Source organism: Acomys minous (assembly GCF_964271855.1).
Source record: "Acomys minous genome assembly, chromosome: 5".
In the NCBI taxonomy this organism is placed as follows: Eukaryota; Metazoa; Chordata; class Mammalia; order Rodentia; family Muridae; genus Acomys; species Acomys minous.
In genome coordinates, this window is record NC_140494.1 from 15,054,601 (window position 1) to 15,070,898 (window position 16,298).

General features: G+C 44.4%; 1 protein-coding gene across 1 annotated transcript; it reads right to left on the bottom strand.

The window, feature by feature from the left end:
- Positions 1 to 3,286: 3,286 nt before the first annotated feature.
- Positions 3,287 to 16,237, bottom strand: CDNF (cerebral dopamine neurotrophic factor). Its single transcript, XM_084781799.1, has 4 exons — positions 15,946 to 16,237; positions 8,602 to 8,729; positions 6,758 to 6,899; positions 3,287 to 4,146 (listed from the first exon to the last, which is right to left on the bottom strand). The coding sequence occupies exons 1-4, from the start codon at positions 16,061 to 16,063 to the stop codon at positions 3,968 to 3,970; spliced, it is 567 nt and encodes a 188-aa protein (XP_084637925.1). The 5' UTR covers positions 16,064 to 16,237; the 3' UTR covers positions 3,287 to 3,967.
- Positions 16,238 to 16,298: the final 61 nt, after the last annotated feature.

Consider the following 16,298-nt stretch of genomic DNA (forward strand, 5'->3'; position numbering starts at 1 on the left):
GTGGTCTACAGGTACACATGCAAGCAGACACTCTATACATAATAAATAAATAAATAAATAAATAAATAAAATATTTTAAAAAAGAAAGAATTGGATACCCAGAATCTGAACCAAGAACTGTTATTTCCCCAGACCCTTGACAGCTGAGTCAAATGATTCCACTCTGGGCAATGGTGTAGACACAGCAAATGGGATGGGAACTGGTGCTGGGTGCAGGTTAGAGGCAGATGCCCTTCTGTAGTGAGGAAGTCTCCCAACTGACGTGGACCCCGGTTAGCAATGAAACTCTCAGTAGGATATGAAACAACAAGTTTTGAGCTGAATCTCTGGGGTCATTGTGGCCACCAAATTTGCTCTGAATTTTCTTCTACTGTACTTCTTTTACGCAAGAGAAAGAATAAACTTTCTGCACTTCTGATGTTATTGATATATTTAAATTCTATTCGAAACCTAACTGATTGAGGATCAGGGGACAGCTCAGGCAGTAAAGGTCTTGGCACAAGTGTGAGGGCCCTGGGTTCAGATCTCCAGAACTCACATAAACCCAAGCATGGCTATGTGCGCCTGCAGTTCCAGTGCTGGAAAGCAGGGGCAGGCCAACCCCACGGCCGTGCTGGCTGGCCAGCCTAGCTGCAACGTACAAGTTCCAGGTTCAGTAGAGAGTGACAGAGCAGGACACTTGACATCCTCCTCCAGCCACTGCATACATCAGCACCAGCACACACGTGTGCATATGCAATGCACACACAGAGACACATAGGCAGGGGCACACACACACACACACACACACACACACACACACACACACTGCAGATACTGAGGTCCTGTGCCAGACTCACAGGGTAAGAATATGCAGTGTAGAAAGCTTTCCTCCCGCTTTATAGGAGCAACAGCACAACTTTAGGAAGCATTTGTGTAAAGGCTCTTTGAGAAAAACAGACTGCAGCCAGCACTACAGAGGAAGGAGGGGGAGGAGGAGGAGGGGGGGAGAGGAGGGGGAGGAAGAGACAGCATCAGTGACTTGAATGGCCTACTAAGTAGTGTTCCTATTACCTAGATTCCTGAAAGAAAAATGACACAGAAATCTGACCTAATTTTGAAATCAGAGAGCTAAGATTATTTCCAAATGACAAGCTCCAGGATAAGTTCAAAGTGCGAACTAGAAACAGACTGTGGTGGCTTGAATAAGAATGTCCCCCTAGTCACTAGGAAGTGACACTATTTGAGAAGGATTGGGAGCTGTGGCCTGGCTGGAGGAAGTGTGTCACTGTGGGTAGGCGGCACTGTTTTAAAGTCCCACACCAAGCCCAGCGTCCCCTCTTCCTGTTGCCCTCCGATTTGGGTGTGGAACTCTCAGCACTTTTCCAGCACCATGTCTGCTGGTGCTGCAAGTTCCCATCCTGATGATAAAGGGCTAAACCTCTAAACTGTAAGCCAGCCCCAATGAAATGCTTTTTTAAAATAAGAGTCGCTGTTGCCATGGTGTCTCTTGACAGCTATAGAAACCCCAACTAAGACACAGATATAATGTTTTGATAAAAGTTTTTAAATTTTAACTTTGGTGTTTTTGTTTTTATTTAATGAGTACAGGTGTCGCCCGCACGTGTATCTGTCTACCACTTGTGTGCCCGGTGCCTGTGGCAGCCAGAAGGTGTTGGAGGCCCTGGATCTGGTGTTACAGATGATTGTGAGCTGCTTTGTGGGTGCTGGGGATTGAACCTGGTCACATGGAAGAGCAGCCAGTGCTCTTAACCACTGAGCCATCTCTCAAGTCCAACTTTTGTGTTTCCTAAATACAATTCAAAATGAAGGAGGCTGTTCCCATGTGGTGAGGAAACTGTGAGCTCCAGAAACAATAACCACCTTGGGCCTGCCATTAATTACACTAAGACTTTTATTCTCATCTTTTCAGCTGCACAGCCTACATATCTCCGTGGTCAGCACTAATTCTCTAACAAGTACACTCACACAACCACTGCTCAGCTGAAAATGAGTTCCCCTGCATCATTTAAAAGTGAGCCTTAGTCTGTCGATATATATTTATCGTCTGAATTAGCTTTTCTCTACTCCACAAATAGCTTTTGATTATTCAAATGAACAGTTGCTTTTAATCAATTAATTTGGGGTAATTTTCACCTAACTTCTGCAGCAGTTTATTTGATAGAATTGATGTACAACATAATGCCCACATCTTTTTTTTTAAAGATTTATTTATTTATTATTATGTATACAGTGCTCTGCTTGCATGTACTCCTGCAAGCCAGAAGAGGGCGCCATATCACATTACAGATGGTTGTGAGCCACCATGTGGTTGCGGGGAATTGAACTCAGGACCTTTGGAAGAGCAGGCGGCGCTCTTCACCACTGAGCCATCTCTCCAGCCCCATAAATGCTCACATCTTAATTGCACTTCTATATCCATATGATGGTCATATCTCTCGCCACTCATCTTGATAAGGGACATTCCCATCACCCCAGAAAACTTCAAGGGTCCACACCCCGAACCATGGCACGAAGGCAACCACTTCTACCGTGTGCTTCTTATTCTTCTATGGCTGGAAAACGGAACTGAAATGTTGTTTGCAACTTAAAATGAATAGACTAGCATTTAAAAGTGTCCTTCCATCCTGCCTGACACATGACAGTGAGGGGCAACTCTTGGCTTGGGTCACTTGGCAATTCAAGGTTGCTTATAATCAGCCCAGACTGTTTTGTGGGTTCTTGATTTGTATTCTTTAAATGAGTTTTCTTCTTGGATGAGGAAGAGTAACCTCCAGTAGTGCTGTGCAGTGATGAAATCGCCACTGTTAACTTGGTGGAATTTTAGACTCACCTAGGAGACACACAGCTCTGGGCATATGTGGGAGGGCTTTGCCTGAGAAAGTTTCACTGTGGAGGGAAGATCCACCCTGAGTGTGGGCAGCGCCACCCCTGTGCTGGGGTCCTAGCCTGGCAGCCAGCTGAGTTCCAGCTTCCATCGCTCTCACTGCCTCTAGACTGTGGACACGAGTGACTGGCGGCCTCACACTCAAACCTTGAGGCAAATCAAACCCTTCCTCGATTGGTTTTCTCAGGTATTTTGTCTCAAGCATTTGTTAAGTAATGCATCCTTCCTTGCTCTACCAAAGAGAGAAAACATCCAGAGTAATGTAGAGTTTTTTTAAAATGCATTTAAAAACAAGACAAAACTTTAAATGATGTTAGGTGGTTATTGGGGTTGAAGTTGCACATTAGATAGATAAGTTATAGTTTCTTTTATCCGACTATCTTTGGTCCAATGAATCTATTTTTAAATCTTTGCCCAAAAAATCTTTTTATTCCATCAATTTTCAGTAGCCCACTCGAGTCAGAAATGATAAATCACATTGTCCTCCTGCTATGGTTTGGATTTGAAATAGCCCTCACGGTTCATTGTTAATGCGCGTCCCCAAGTAGTGGTAATTTGGGGTGACTGGCAGGGGGGCATGGATAGCTGGCAGAAGTAGATCACTAGGGCTATGCCTTTGAGAGTTTACATCCTTAGCATTTATTTCAACGTCACTCTCTGCTTCTCTGTCACCATAACGGCAACAGCCCCCGTGACCAGCTCCTGCCCCATGACCAGCTCTGGCCTCTGTGTTCGGAGCTTCCCTGCCGTGATGGACTGAAACCTTGAGCCAAAGTCAATCTTCTTTCCCCACCTCACCCCCACCCCACACTTGTTTCTGTTGGGCACTAGTGTCACAGCAATGCAAAGAGAACCACTGCCCCTTCCAAAGGATGGCAAAGGCACTTTGAGTTCTCCGTACTCGCAAATGTCGGCGACCAGCAGCAAGCACAGGCAAACCACACAACTCTGCAGAAAGACAGCAAGACCGACCTCCAATGGGAGGGTCCCTGGCGAGCTTTAGCCAGCACTTGGACAGCACTCCATGCCTTAGACAGTTGTTTTGCTCTAACTACAATGCATGCTCACTGACAGCCGAGGTCAGAGCTCTGTTTGGGGGTGGATCTCCACATGTTTGGGGGCCAGTTCTTCGATGAGGGCCACGTAGTCGTTTTTCTCTGCACAGGCCCTGCACTCTTCCCCCCAGCTGTGCAGAATCTGCTTCAGTTCTGCAACTCTCATCTTCCGCAGGTCCACAGACGCCAAGTCCAGTTTCTTCTCTAAATGAGAAAGAAAGAAAGAAAGAAAGAAAGAAAGAAAGAAAGAAAGAAAGAAAGACAACACAACACAAAAATCTCATGAAACTCTTAGAAGGACATATGGTATGGATTCCATTCCCCCTCAGTGGCAGACAGTTCCCCTGCCCATGGGGACCAAGACACATCCAGTGAAAAGGCAATCTCACCAGTCAGCCCTCTATACCCTGGAGATCTATGTCCTCAAACACCACCAATCATAGACCAACGATATTCAAGGAGGGAAATACTGAATATGTGTTGAGCACAGTCAGAGGTTTCTCTTGCCAGAATCCCCCACTACTTGTTGGCTGGCAAGATGGCTCAGTGGGTTGAAAGCGTTTGCTCCCAAGCCCAGGGACCTAAGCTCAATCCCTGGTGATCCACACAGTGCAAAGAGGGAAGTGACTCCTACAAATTGCTCCCTCACCTTCGCATGCATGCTGTGGTGCACATGCACTTACATGTATACACACGCATAGGAGTGCAAGCACATACACACATACACATGCACACTATGTAATGGAAAACTATTTATATAGAATTTACATTGTAAGATATGTTAGTAATCTGGAGATGATTAATGTTCAGAATTCTATGTAAATGGTATGCCATTTTATATTAGGAACTTGGACACCTGAGGATTTTGTTATCCTCGCCTGTATAAAGCCACTCAGATGATGTGCTCTCTGGCCATCCCTCTAAAGGGTTATTTGAGCTTCAAAACAAGGGCCTGGAAGCTTTGCAGAGTTCTCAAATCTGCAGCCCTGAAACAAACGTAATTGCTTTTCCAAAGATCTAAAAGACAGAAGCGTATTAATAAGAGTCAGTGTGTTTGGCACGGCCTTCACTGTGGCTAGCTAAAGACCTAGGTCATCAATAACCAGCAGGTTAGAGTCCAGTTCTGAGAGAAAATACAGCTTCAGTAAGGTGCATGTCATTACAGCGCCTCCATAATAACAGGAAGAAGTCAGCGCTGGAAAGCTGCCTCTGTGGCTAAGAGCACGCGCTGCCCCTGCAGAGGCACCAAATTCCAGTCCCAGCCCCCACATCAGGCAGGTCATAACCACCTAGAACTCCAGCTCCAGGAGTTCTGACAGTAAGCTGGGAGGAATTTATGATCACTGATATATTCAAGAGAAGTGGTTGGAGGAGAAAAATAACTTCGAGTAACTGTCAGCAGTTTCTTGCTTTTTTTTTTTTCTAGGAAAAAAAAGGCACTAAACTTAAAAGGGGGAGTGCCACAATACTCTTAAAAGTACAAGAAAGAGAGCTGGGTGTGGTGGCACATGCCTTTAATCCCAGCACTCGGGAAGCAGAGGCAGGTGGATTGCTGTGAGTTCGAGGCCAGCCTGGTCTACAAAGTGAGTCCAGGACAGCCAAAGCTACACAGAGAAACCCTGTCTCAAACCCCCCGCCAAAAAAAAAAGTACAAGAAAGAGGTCAATACAAAAATCAAGATCAGTTTATGGCTTCGCAAGGATCCCTAACGGCCAGTGTTCCCATGTACAAATTAGTATTAATTTTTCTCTATACTATCTGATACTTTTTCTATCATTTAAGGGCCCATGTGAGGTAAGTCCACTGCATGAACAGGTCTTTGAAAAGGAATTTGTTGAATAACAGACTCAACACACACTTGTCATTTCTGTGAACATGCTTCCTGCCTCCACCCTAGTCCTCTGAAGCCTTTAATAGGGACGCTTACCCACAGTAATTACCCTGGAAGTCAGGGCCTGTGCTTGGCAAACTAGGAACTAAGTTGTCTTTGGGACCTTTCAACCTTACGCCTGCGTCATGTTTGCCATGTAGCTATGGTACATGCGCACATGGCACCACTGCTGGTCAGAGCTGGATCCTAATTACCCAGGTAATTCACACCAATACAGTGTGTGTGTGTGTGTGAGAGAGAGAGAGAGAGGGGGGGGGAACAATTTACGCAAAAAGAGTCTTATTAGGTGAATTTCAGATGTTAAGGATAGCTGAGGGAAATTTTTCCCAGCCTTTCATCACACTGACTCCATCGCCACAAAAGGCTGGCCCAGATACAACCCTTCAGTATAAGAATAGATTTAGCCATGTGAAATTTATAAGGCCGAGGAGAGAGTTCTAAATAGGCCATCACCTTCCTTTCCTTGCTGCTTATTTTAGGCACCTCTGATAAGCTATGCCATCACGCACAGCCTGACTTGATGGGACTAGATAGCCCGGTTCCTAAAAGTGAAAGCTGACAGGAGGATACACACACCTAGGAGGTAGCTGAACCGATGTAACTCAGGTCTTCCTAGCTCACGGAGAGTAGCTCCTTATTCATTTTTAGAAAACTTCCAGACACTCGTGGTTGACATCACCTTTGTAAAATAGGAACTCAAACTTTAGGCTGGAGGTTCCAACTTAACGCTAATTATCCATTATTATCCCATAATTACTTTTTTTTTTCTTTCTTTCTTCCTTTGTAGGAGCTCAGCTGACACAGAAACACCCTTCACCAGCCCAGCAACCAATCAGAGAGCAAATAACCCCTTCCCTGCAGTGCTGGCGTTGGCGATACCATGGCCCGGTGTTTCAAAGCTTGACGACAGTTGGGCTCTCCTACCGTATTTCAGCTCACACATCTGGCTGTCCGCCTTCTTCAGCTTCTCGCAGATCTTCGCTGCAGGCATGTGCGCGCTCATGGGGCGAGCGACTTCGCTCAGCATCTTGGTGGCTGCGTCTTCGGTGGCTCCCAGGTAATAGCACTGAAAAGAGAATGATGGGACGAACGGAGCTGGTGAAATGATTCAGAGGGTACAGGTGCCTGCCACTGAGGCTGACAACCTTAGTTTGGTCCCCGAGACCCACATGCAAGAAGGAGAGAGCCACGTCCTACAAGTTGTCCCCTGGTCTCTATACACACACCACACACATGCACACAAAATGAATGAATGAAATGTGATTTGAAAGACTCACTGTTCCTGACAACCAATAAAAGCAAGCAGAACAGTGTAAAGAAGGGAGGAAGAGGTTAGCCTTGTTTTCATAGCCCAGCTGTTATGATTTAGCCCTGTCTGGCTGAGGCACCAGGAGACCGCTGGCTCCAGCCTTGTCATCAGGCTGATTAGAGGCACCTGCCTCTCACCATCGCCAGGATTATCAGGTGCGTCTACTTAGCCTGTGACACAGCTGGAGTCATTGGTCTTCTGGCACCTCAGCCAGACAGGGCCAGTGCTACACATTAGCATGGCCGCTTCAGGCAAAAAACGAACTGGACTGGTACTTGGGGTATAGCTCAGTGGTAAATCACATGCTCAGCATAAACAAGGCATGGGTTCGATAGCAAGATGGAAAAAAAATAAAAGGATTTAATCTAAAATTGTCTTTATTAATATAGAAATATTGAAATAAGCCATATATTAAGTTCAGGAAACACAGTCTAAAAGAGACTGTATAAAGCCTCGTTACATGTGAACAGTACTGAGATGACTTATGGGTTCTATTAAGCGTCTTGGTAACAGATGCAAATGCACACCCATCCTTCTAATAGTAAATTCTCATCAGAAGCAGACTTACAATTTCATTTAAGAAAGTGTAAAATTAGCCTGGCTCAGTGGCTCATGCCTGTAATCCCAGCACTCGGGGAGGCAGACACAGGTGGATCTCTGTGAGTTTGAGGCCAGCCTGGTCTATAAAGCAAGCCCAGAACAGCCAAGGCTACACAGAGAAACTCTGTTTCAAAAACAAACAAAGAAAAAAGCGTGAAATTGCTTGCTTGTGATTTATAGAGAAAGGAAAACTGGATTTCTCTCAGTAAGAATCCATAGTGAATGAACAAAGGAAATGAAAAGGAAGGCATGAGTGCTCCTAGGGTGGTGGAGGAGAAGGTTTGTTGTAGATAAAAGGGAGGGCACAGCCAGAGGCAGGGGCGTCTGGAAGAGTCCAGAGTGGTCATGACCCTGATTCATGTGAGGGAGCCAGAGGAGGAGAAGGGGAGAGGGGAACAGTTAGGAGGCCCAAAATGGTGGGGTTATATCAGAAACAAACATCTGGGGGAAGGGCAGCCCAGACCTTGGGCTGGAAGTTTCGGGTAGGGGGTAGGGTACGCCAGCTAGGAGGACTCAGTAACAAATAGGGACTGATGGATGCTGGGAGAACCTGGCAGTCAGGTCTGCTTTGACTTCTTAAATAGGCACCTCAGCCATTTGTCCTAGGCTTTGAGACTTAGCCTATAGGACTATGCTTCCCAGGAGACTGACTTCTGCTTGCCGTGTACAGAAGGCCTGTTTGAAGCATGAAGAAAACATCAACTCCAAGTGAGAGGGAAACTATTGGTAGGTTTTTGTTGTTGTTGATGATGATTTGTTTTTTAGGTTGCTGTTGGTTTTTTCCTTTGTTTTTGTTTTGTGTTGATTTTGTTTTGTTTTGTTTTTTAAGCACACTGGAAAGAAATGAAATTTACCGTACCAAGCGGTTTTCTTTTCCTCTGGTGTCCAAACAAAAGCTGATCAACTCTTTCTCTATGGTGTCCACAGAAAAGTCTATTCCTCTGGTTAGCAAGGAGTTGTAAAATCGGTTTAGGAATTCTTTACATACTAAAAGGAAGAGAGATTTAGGTCTGTTACATAATTCTACCTCTACCACATCCATGCCCATGATCCAACCACCAAGTGAGAAAAAATAGGTATGGTTCAGGAGAGGTGGCTCACAATTACGAGCACTTGCTGCTCTTCCAGAGGACCCAGGTTCAGTTCCCAGCACCTGAGCTTACATGTGTAACCTCAACTTTCAGCTCTCTTTTTGCCTCCCTTGGCACGAAGCACACACATGGTACAAATACATTCAGGCAAACACTTATATACATAAAATTAAAATATATAGACATGAGTCAATGCATTATGATCATGTGTTCAAGCTCTAAGCATTATTTGAGGTTCTCTTACTACAGCCATGAGCACACTAGACATCAATATGAGTTTACGGAATCCACCAGTTTTGGGAATCAACTGCCACCTAAAATGAAATGATTTATATATACTTTGGCAGGCCCTAAAAGGTACGGTAGCTTCTGTAGAGGGCATGGTCTTGGAAATAACTTTGCTTCAGGAACAAAGAAAAATCTGAGTAATTATACTACCTTAAACAGAGCTCCTTAGCATGCACAAGTATTCATGTTCCCCCACCGTGAGACCCAGCTTGGTGAACCCCTAACATGTGTGGCTTTTTAAAAACCATACTTTATATATAGCAATAGTTAAATCCTAATCTGAAGAACCGTAGTCAGCCCCAATTGTCTTGATCTGTGAGAGATGAGCCTTGTGAGCAGCCACCATGCTAACGTCTGTCAGGGCCTGCAGGGGAGGCTCTGATGCAAGCATCTTGTGTATTTTAACTCGTTCACGCTTCAAAACAAAGCTATGGCGTTTACTGCTCTGTCTTTACAGATAGAGAGCCTGAGCCAAAGAGGCATCACCTCACTTGCTGGGCTAGTGGTGCATAGGGGAAGAGGACTTGATCCTCAGTGGCCCCTGGCCCACGTTCCCCCCTACTGTAGGAGGAAGAATGAATCTTTTCTTTGAGTTGTTTTGTCCAGAATTTTGTCACAGCAAGGAGTGACGTCACCAATGCACACATCCTCTCCCCTGGCCTTCTGGAAACCCAATGAGCCGCTGAAAGTTCCTCCCATCTTATCCTTTCACCTCTCAGTGATACAGTTTTGGGCATCTCCCCTCCCCAGCCCCACCCCTACCCCGCCTACTGATAAGAGCCTCATGTATCCCAGGTTGGCCTCAAGCTCCCCTTTTTAGCTCAACTTTTGATCCTCCTGCTCCATGTCCCAGGAGCTAGGACTACAGGTGAACACGGCCATGTTGTGCAGTACTGAAGGGCCAGCCCAGAGCTTCCTACATGCTAGGCGAGCACTCTACCATCTCTTACATCTTGCTCTGCACTATTTCTTTTTCTCACCAGTATCTCCAATCTGCTGTAGGCCCCATCGGTTTTATTTGCAGAAGTTTAATTGGCGCTTTCCCAAAAGCCTCCTCTTTATATTCATAGCATCGGTCCCTTCACTTCTTTAAGTATAAAAATCAATTTACTGGTTGATAATAACCAAACCTGAAATCTTTTCAAGTCTCTGGTCTCAACTGGCCATAACGTAGGATACGCTCACTCCCCTTTCTGAGTGAAAATGCGATGCCCGCAAATCACTCACAGCACCCAGTCAGCTTCCCAATCATAAGCTTAAACACTACACTCTACAGGGAGCCATGTTGCAAAGCGGCGATGCTTGGCAGATCAGGTGTATTTTCAGCTTATGATGGGGATACAACCTTGTTGTCAGTTAAAGACTAGCACATTCACACTCATGCGCGTGCACGCGCACACACACACACACACACACACACACACACACACACACACACATTTCGTAATGGCTCTGTTGCTCTGAGGAACTCTGGCTAATGCATAATGCAAGTAGACACAGTGAGGAAATCTCTCAATGCAGTCATGTATCTCTTAATGATGGGTTGCCATCTGAGATGTGCTGCAAGGTGACTTTGTTGTGGGAACATCAAAGAGGGTACTTACATAAACTTAGACGCTATAGCTTGTTACGCACCTAGGTCATAGTGTATATAGCTCATTGTGCCCAGGCTACAAGATTGGCAGATGTGTTCAATCTTTTAGTATTACAACACTACACTGTCTTCTACAACGTTTATGCTGAAGAACTGTGTAATTGAGTTACAGGGAAAAACGAAAAACAAAACACACACACACACACACACAATCTTACAGTGTTTCCTGATTTTGTGTTGAACTACATTCATAGCCATCTTGGACCATATGCACCCTGCAGCCACAAGGTGATCATGTCTGTGCGTAGAACATGTTACCATATTGAGTGCTACAGGTAAGTTTCACTCAATCTTAGGTATGTAAACATAAGAAAGGTGCAGTAAAAATAAAATAATAATGATCGGGGCTGGAAGCAGGAAGTGGTGGCACATGCCTACAATACCAACTGAGGCAGCAGAGGCAGAGACAGGCAGATCTCTGTGAGTTCGAGGCCAGCCTGGTATACAACATGAGTCCAGGACAGCCAAGGTTACACAGAGAAACCCTGTCTCAGAAAATAATAATAAGCATCATCAGCATCAGCATCATCAGGGCTGGAACAATGGTTCAGTGGTTAAGAACACCTGCTACTCCTCCAGAGAACCCAAATGCAGTTCCCAGCACCCAAGTCTCACAAACACCTGAAACTCCAGTTTCAGGGGATCAGTGCCCTCTTCTGGCGGCTGAAAGTTCCTGCACATATGTACCATACATATCAAACAAAGACACATGCGTAAGTGAAAATAAACCTTCAGGTGAAAGAGAGTTTTACAATAAAATATTGTGCCTGCTTACGGCCCTGACTATATGTGGAGCCTGGAGAACTAAAAGCTCTGGTGGGGGAGCCAGGGAGAGGCGAGCTAACATGCATGCAGAGAGCATTCGTTCACACTGAGGTAGACACTATAGGCACCGAACGCTAGAGCTACATGAGATTTTGGGAGAAAAAATGGTTTTCCTTCTTCCATGATAAATAAATCTTAGCTTTTCCACCATACAAATGCTTTAATTAAATTTTTTTTTTACTTTTGTTATGACACTTAGCTCAAACATATTGCAACATAGCTTCCTTCTTTAAATATTTATTTTTATTAATCTATTTCTTACTTTTTAAACTTGTTTGTTAAAAACTAAGACACAAAAACATGCATTAGCCTAAGCCTGCACAGTGTTCAAATGACTGATATCACTCACTGTCCCACCTCACCTTGTCCGCTGTGACCTTCTGAGAGGCAACACCACACAAGGATCAGTCCTGCATGATAGAAATACTTTCTTCTGAAATACTTTTGGGTGGGTTGTTTGATTTCGTTTTGAGACAGGATCTCACTGTGTAGACCAGTACTCACAGAGATCATCCTGTCTCTGCCTCCTGAGTGAGGATTACAGGCATGTGGCATGAGGTCCCTCTCTTCTAGAATATTTTCTAAAATACCTGAGGCTATTTTACATTTACTTTTCTTCCTATATGAGTCCAAGGAAGGATTGTTGAAGGTAAATAAACAATTGTCAGAGTCTTATTACCATTATTAAGTAGTATAGATGCGTTGGTTTACTGTACTTTCATACGACCTGGCAATGCACTGTGTCTGTTTACTGTTCAATGCAAAAATGGATTTAACAGAGGCGATTCAGATTCAACATCATTGTGCGGTAGAAACTTTTCACAACCACATAGAACTATTTTTTTGTACCCACAGTCCACTGTTGGCTGAAGTGTGACTATGTGGCACATGGTTATAAGTCTGGGACATCATCTAGGGTAGTACATAAATGTATAATTGATCATATTTAAGTCATATGCAGAAGATGGAGCCACAGAGAAAAAGGAGATGGAGAAAGGCTAGGCCTGGGGATCTCCTACATGAAACACCAACATGTAGAAGTTGAAAGTGTAAGACAGATTCAGAAAACGACCCTTAGGAACAGCCAATGAGGCAGGACAAGAGAAAGGGCCAGTGATCTCCCCAGAGGCAAATGATGAAAAGCATCTCACTGACGGCCAATGTTAAGAGCCTCTGACAGAGTGAAAAATGACTCCCAACATATCTCTTACTCGACTTAATTATCAAAATCATTAGGTCTGCAAAGAAGACACCCACTGTCATGATCAGTGCTGTAGGCGAGCAGGAATTCATCAAAGTCTCTAACAACCTCCTGCCTCGTCTTCCTTGAAGAGGGACCCAGTCTTGCGAAGTCTCATAGCTCTTCCCCAACATATCCTAGAATGATTTCTAAACCTCATCTGTCATTCTGACAAGGTATTCGTTTATCCTAATGAGGAAAACTCAGGTATTCTAGCTTTTGCTTTTAAAGATGGACATTTGGCTCACTAAAACATGCATGAACTTTTGCCAGGGCACATATATATACGTTTGTTCAACAACCTGTGTATTGTGTGCCATAATGGATTTCGAAAACCGTGGGATGAGAGACACTATGTAGCAAGACTTTTTTAAAGTACATAGCTACATGGTGGAAAAAGAAAAAAAAGACAGAGAACCATCAGAATGGAGAGTCAATAGACAAGTGATTATGGATGGAAAAAAGAAATATAGAACAAACCAGCTAATTCTGATGACCTCATAACATAGGGGGAAGTTCCCCAGGGGGAGGGGGTAAAAAGTGAGAGGATTACGTTTTAATTATGTTCAGTCTTTGGAATGTTAGCCATTCCATCATCACCTGATAGAAAATATGTTTGGGACTGTGGGAAAAAGGTGACTTGGATCTAGGGTTTACTGGACTATCAGGTGGATTGATTTTTATTGCACTGTATGCAGACTGATAATACATATAGACAGAGGGCATAACATTGGGAAATCCCAACATTTAAGCGATGGCTAGGCCAGGTATGATGGTACACATCTTTAGTCACAGCACTTGGGAGGCAAAGGCAGGCAGATCTCTGAGTTTGAAGCCAGCTTGCTCTGCATCTTGAGCTCTAAGCTACCCAGGGCTATATAGTGAAACCATGTATCAAAAGAAAGAGAGAAGAGAAAGAAAGAAAGAAAGAAAGAAAGAAAGAAAGAAAGAAAGGAGGGAGGAGAGGGAGGGAAAGAGGGAGAGAGAGCCAGTCTTGCCTAGAGGATTAGGAGTTCATGAAGAAATCTGAAAAAACGTTTGCAGTGGTAGAAGGCAATGACAAGAGAAACAGCAGAGTCAAGGCCATCAAGGCATGAGCTTCCGACAGGAAAAAAAAAATTCCAACAACAGTGGCAGGCGCCGCAGAGAAGCCCCAGTCCTATCCTTGACTTCTGTGAGGTGAGTCTCTAGTATCCTCAGCAAGGATGACTGAAGTGAGCAGCTTAAGGTTCCTGGCTCCTGTTTATTGGTGTGACATCAGATGGTTGCATTGCTGTTTCATGCTGCAGGGTTCTCTTTGCTTACTAAAGCAGTTTCATGCATCAATCTATAATATTGCAAAGTAGCTTAAGTTCCATAATAAAATTCCTTTAAAGAGACCTGAAACTATTTGTTTTTCTCAGAAAATCTCAAGTTACCTAAACACATGACACACAAACTAAATTATCTACAGGGACTGGATAAGCGAAAGGAATAGAAAGGCGGTTTGAAAATCTCCCCAAACCAGAGCACACTGATAGGTCGAAAATGGCCCATAACCCCTGCTGTATTATATGCAGTATGATCTGTATACTGTATTATTATATGCAGTATGATACATACTGTGTTATATGCAGGATAATCTGGTGTTTTAATCTTATACACTGGTAGGAAATTAAGTGATTAATAAAACAGAATTGCAAAGGCTGGTAAGATGGCTCAGTGGGTACAGGAGCTGGCTGCCAAGTCTGATGGCCTGAGTTTGAGTCCTAGGACCCACATTGTCAAAAGAGGAAAAAGATTTGGTTCTCTGAACTCCTCACTTGCCCTGTGGTACTTGTGCCAGACACACAAAATAAGTAAAATAAAAAGGCTAATAAACAGTAACAGAACCCGATCTAGAACCCAGCTCTAGTTCCACGGTAATTCCGGCCTGTGTGAGTATGCAGCCTCCTTACCCAGCAAGTGAAATACATAGCGGGCTAGCCAGACACGCAAGCTAAGTCACACAGGCTGTAGTACATTTAGAAACGGTGACAGGCTTCTCAATCCACAAACTCTCGGCTCTTCTGAATTGTTTTCAGACCAAAACTACAAAAAAAAAATTAATTATGGATGGCTCGTCGAATTGATATCACACGCCTCACAAATGAAGCTCAAATGTGCTGCAAAATATGAAATCTTTTAAAAAATATTAGATGCATTTATTGATTTACTTTGTGAGTCAGCACATCATGGCTATATGTGGAGGTCAGAGATTAGTTGCAGGAATCGTTTTTCTCCTTTTATCATGTGGGGTCTGGAGACCAAACTGTATGGTCTGGGGACCAAATTGAGATTTTGGGGGGCTTGGGAACAATCCCTTTTAGTTACTGAACCATCTGCTTGCCCAAAATGAGACTTTGACTGAAATTATAACTGTAAAACCTGTATATCTATCTACAGAATTAAAAAATAACACTTCAACTACCTTAAATTTCTATAGATAGGGTTGATAATTGCTGACAGAAAGCTGGACTCCAATTATTAAGACTTTATTTACAGTAAGACTAAACACACAACCACTCAATTCAACCTGAATCTTGCGAGTTTCCATTTCCTGCTTAGTGTCCACTCTCAAAATTAGAAGATATACATTTAAACTATTTCAATATAATAAGGAGCTAAGTGCTCAAGGAATTAATGTGCTCCTTTGTAAAAAGCAACTTCTGTCTATAAAGTCCTAAGCAGAGTTAGCTTTGTCTTTGATTTCAGCAACCCTTGCATATTGCCGTTTTATTTTCCTTCTGGGAGCACGTCATCTCCGCAGGGAGGCGAGTTCCTCAGTTAAGAGTGACACAGTCAAGTTGACAGCAAGAGCAACAAAATCTAATACGAATCCTAACTCATTCGCCAACTTAATATTGACAGTAAGAAGAGAACGTGTTTTCCAAGGGCCATTGGGTGCAAGTCAAGCTTTTGCTGAGGCTGGGAAGGGCGGGGGGCGGGGATGGGGAGACGCACTACTGACTGAGCCGCGTTTCTTGGGTGAGCTGTTATTTACAGGCTGGGCTGGGACAAGCTGCTTAGGTAACAGCTGACCTGAGCGTGGTGCGCCGCCATGCAAGCAGGCCACACACCGCTCACCTTCACAGTCAGCCCCCGGCCGCACACTGGCCTCCAGGCCCTGCGCCAGCACAGGGCTCGAGATCCAAAGCCAGGCGGCGTAAAGGGTCAGTAGGGAAGATGGGCTGGTGCACCGCATGCTGAGCCCGAAAGCAGGACCTGCCAGCACCTCCAGGGCTACGGTCGCCGGAAGCTACCTCGTGCGGGATGGTAAGAGGCAGGAAACAAGTGACGCAATTTCAACAAGCATTCCCATTGGCTGTTTAGGAGAGGGCGGCTCTTCCGGTCCTCTCGGATTTGCGCGTGCGCATTACGACCTACAGGGCTCTCAAAGGATGGGCTAACATTATTGGTTAACCGATTAGGGTCGTCGT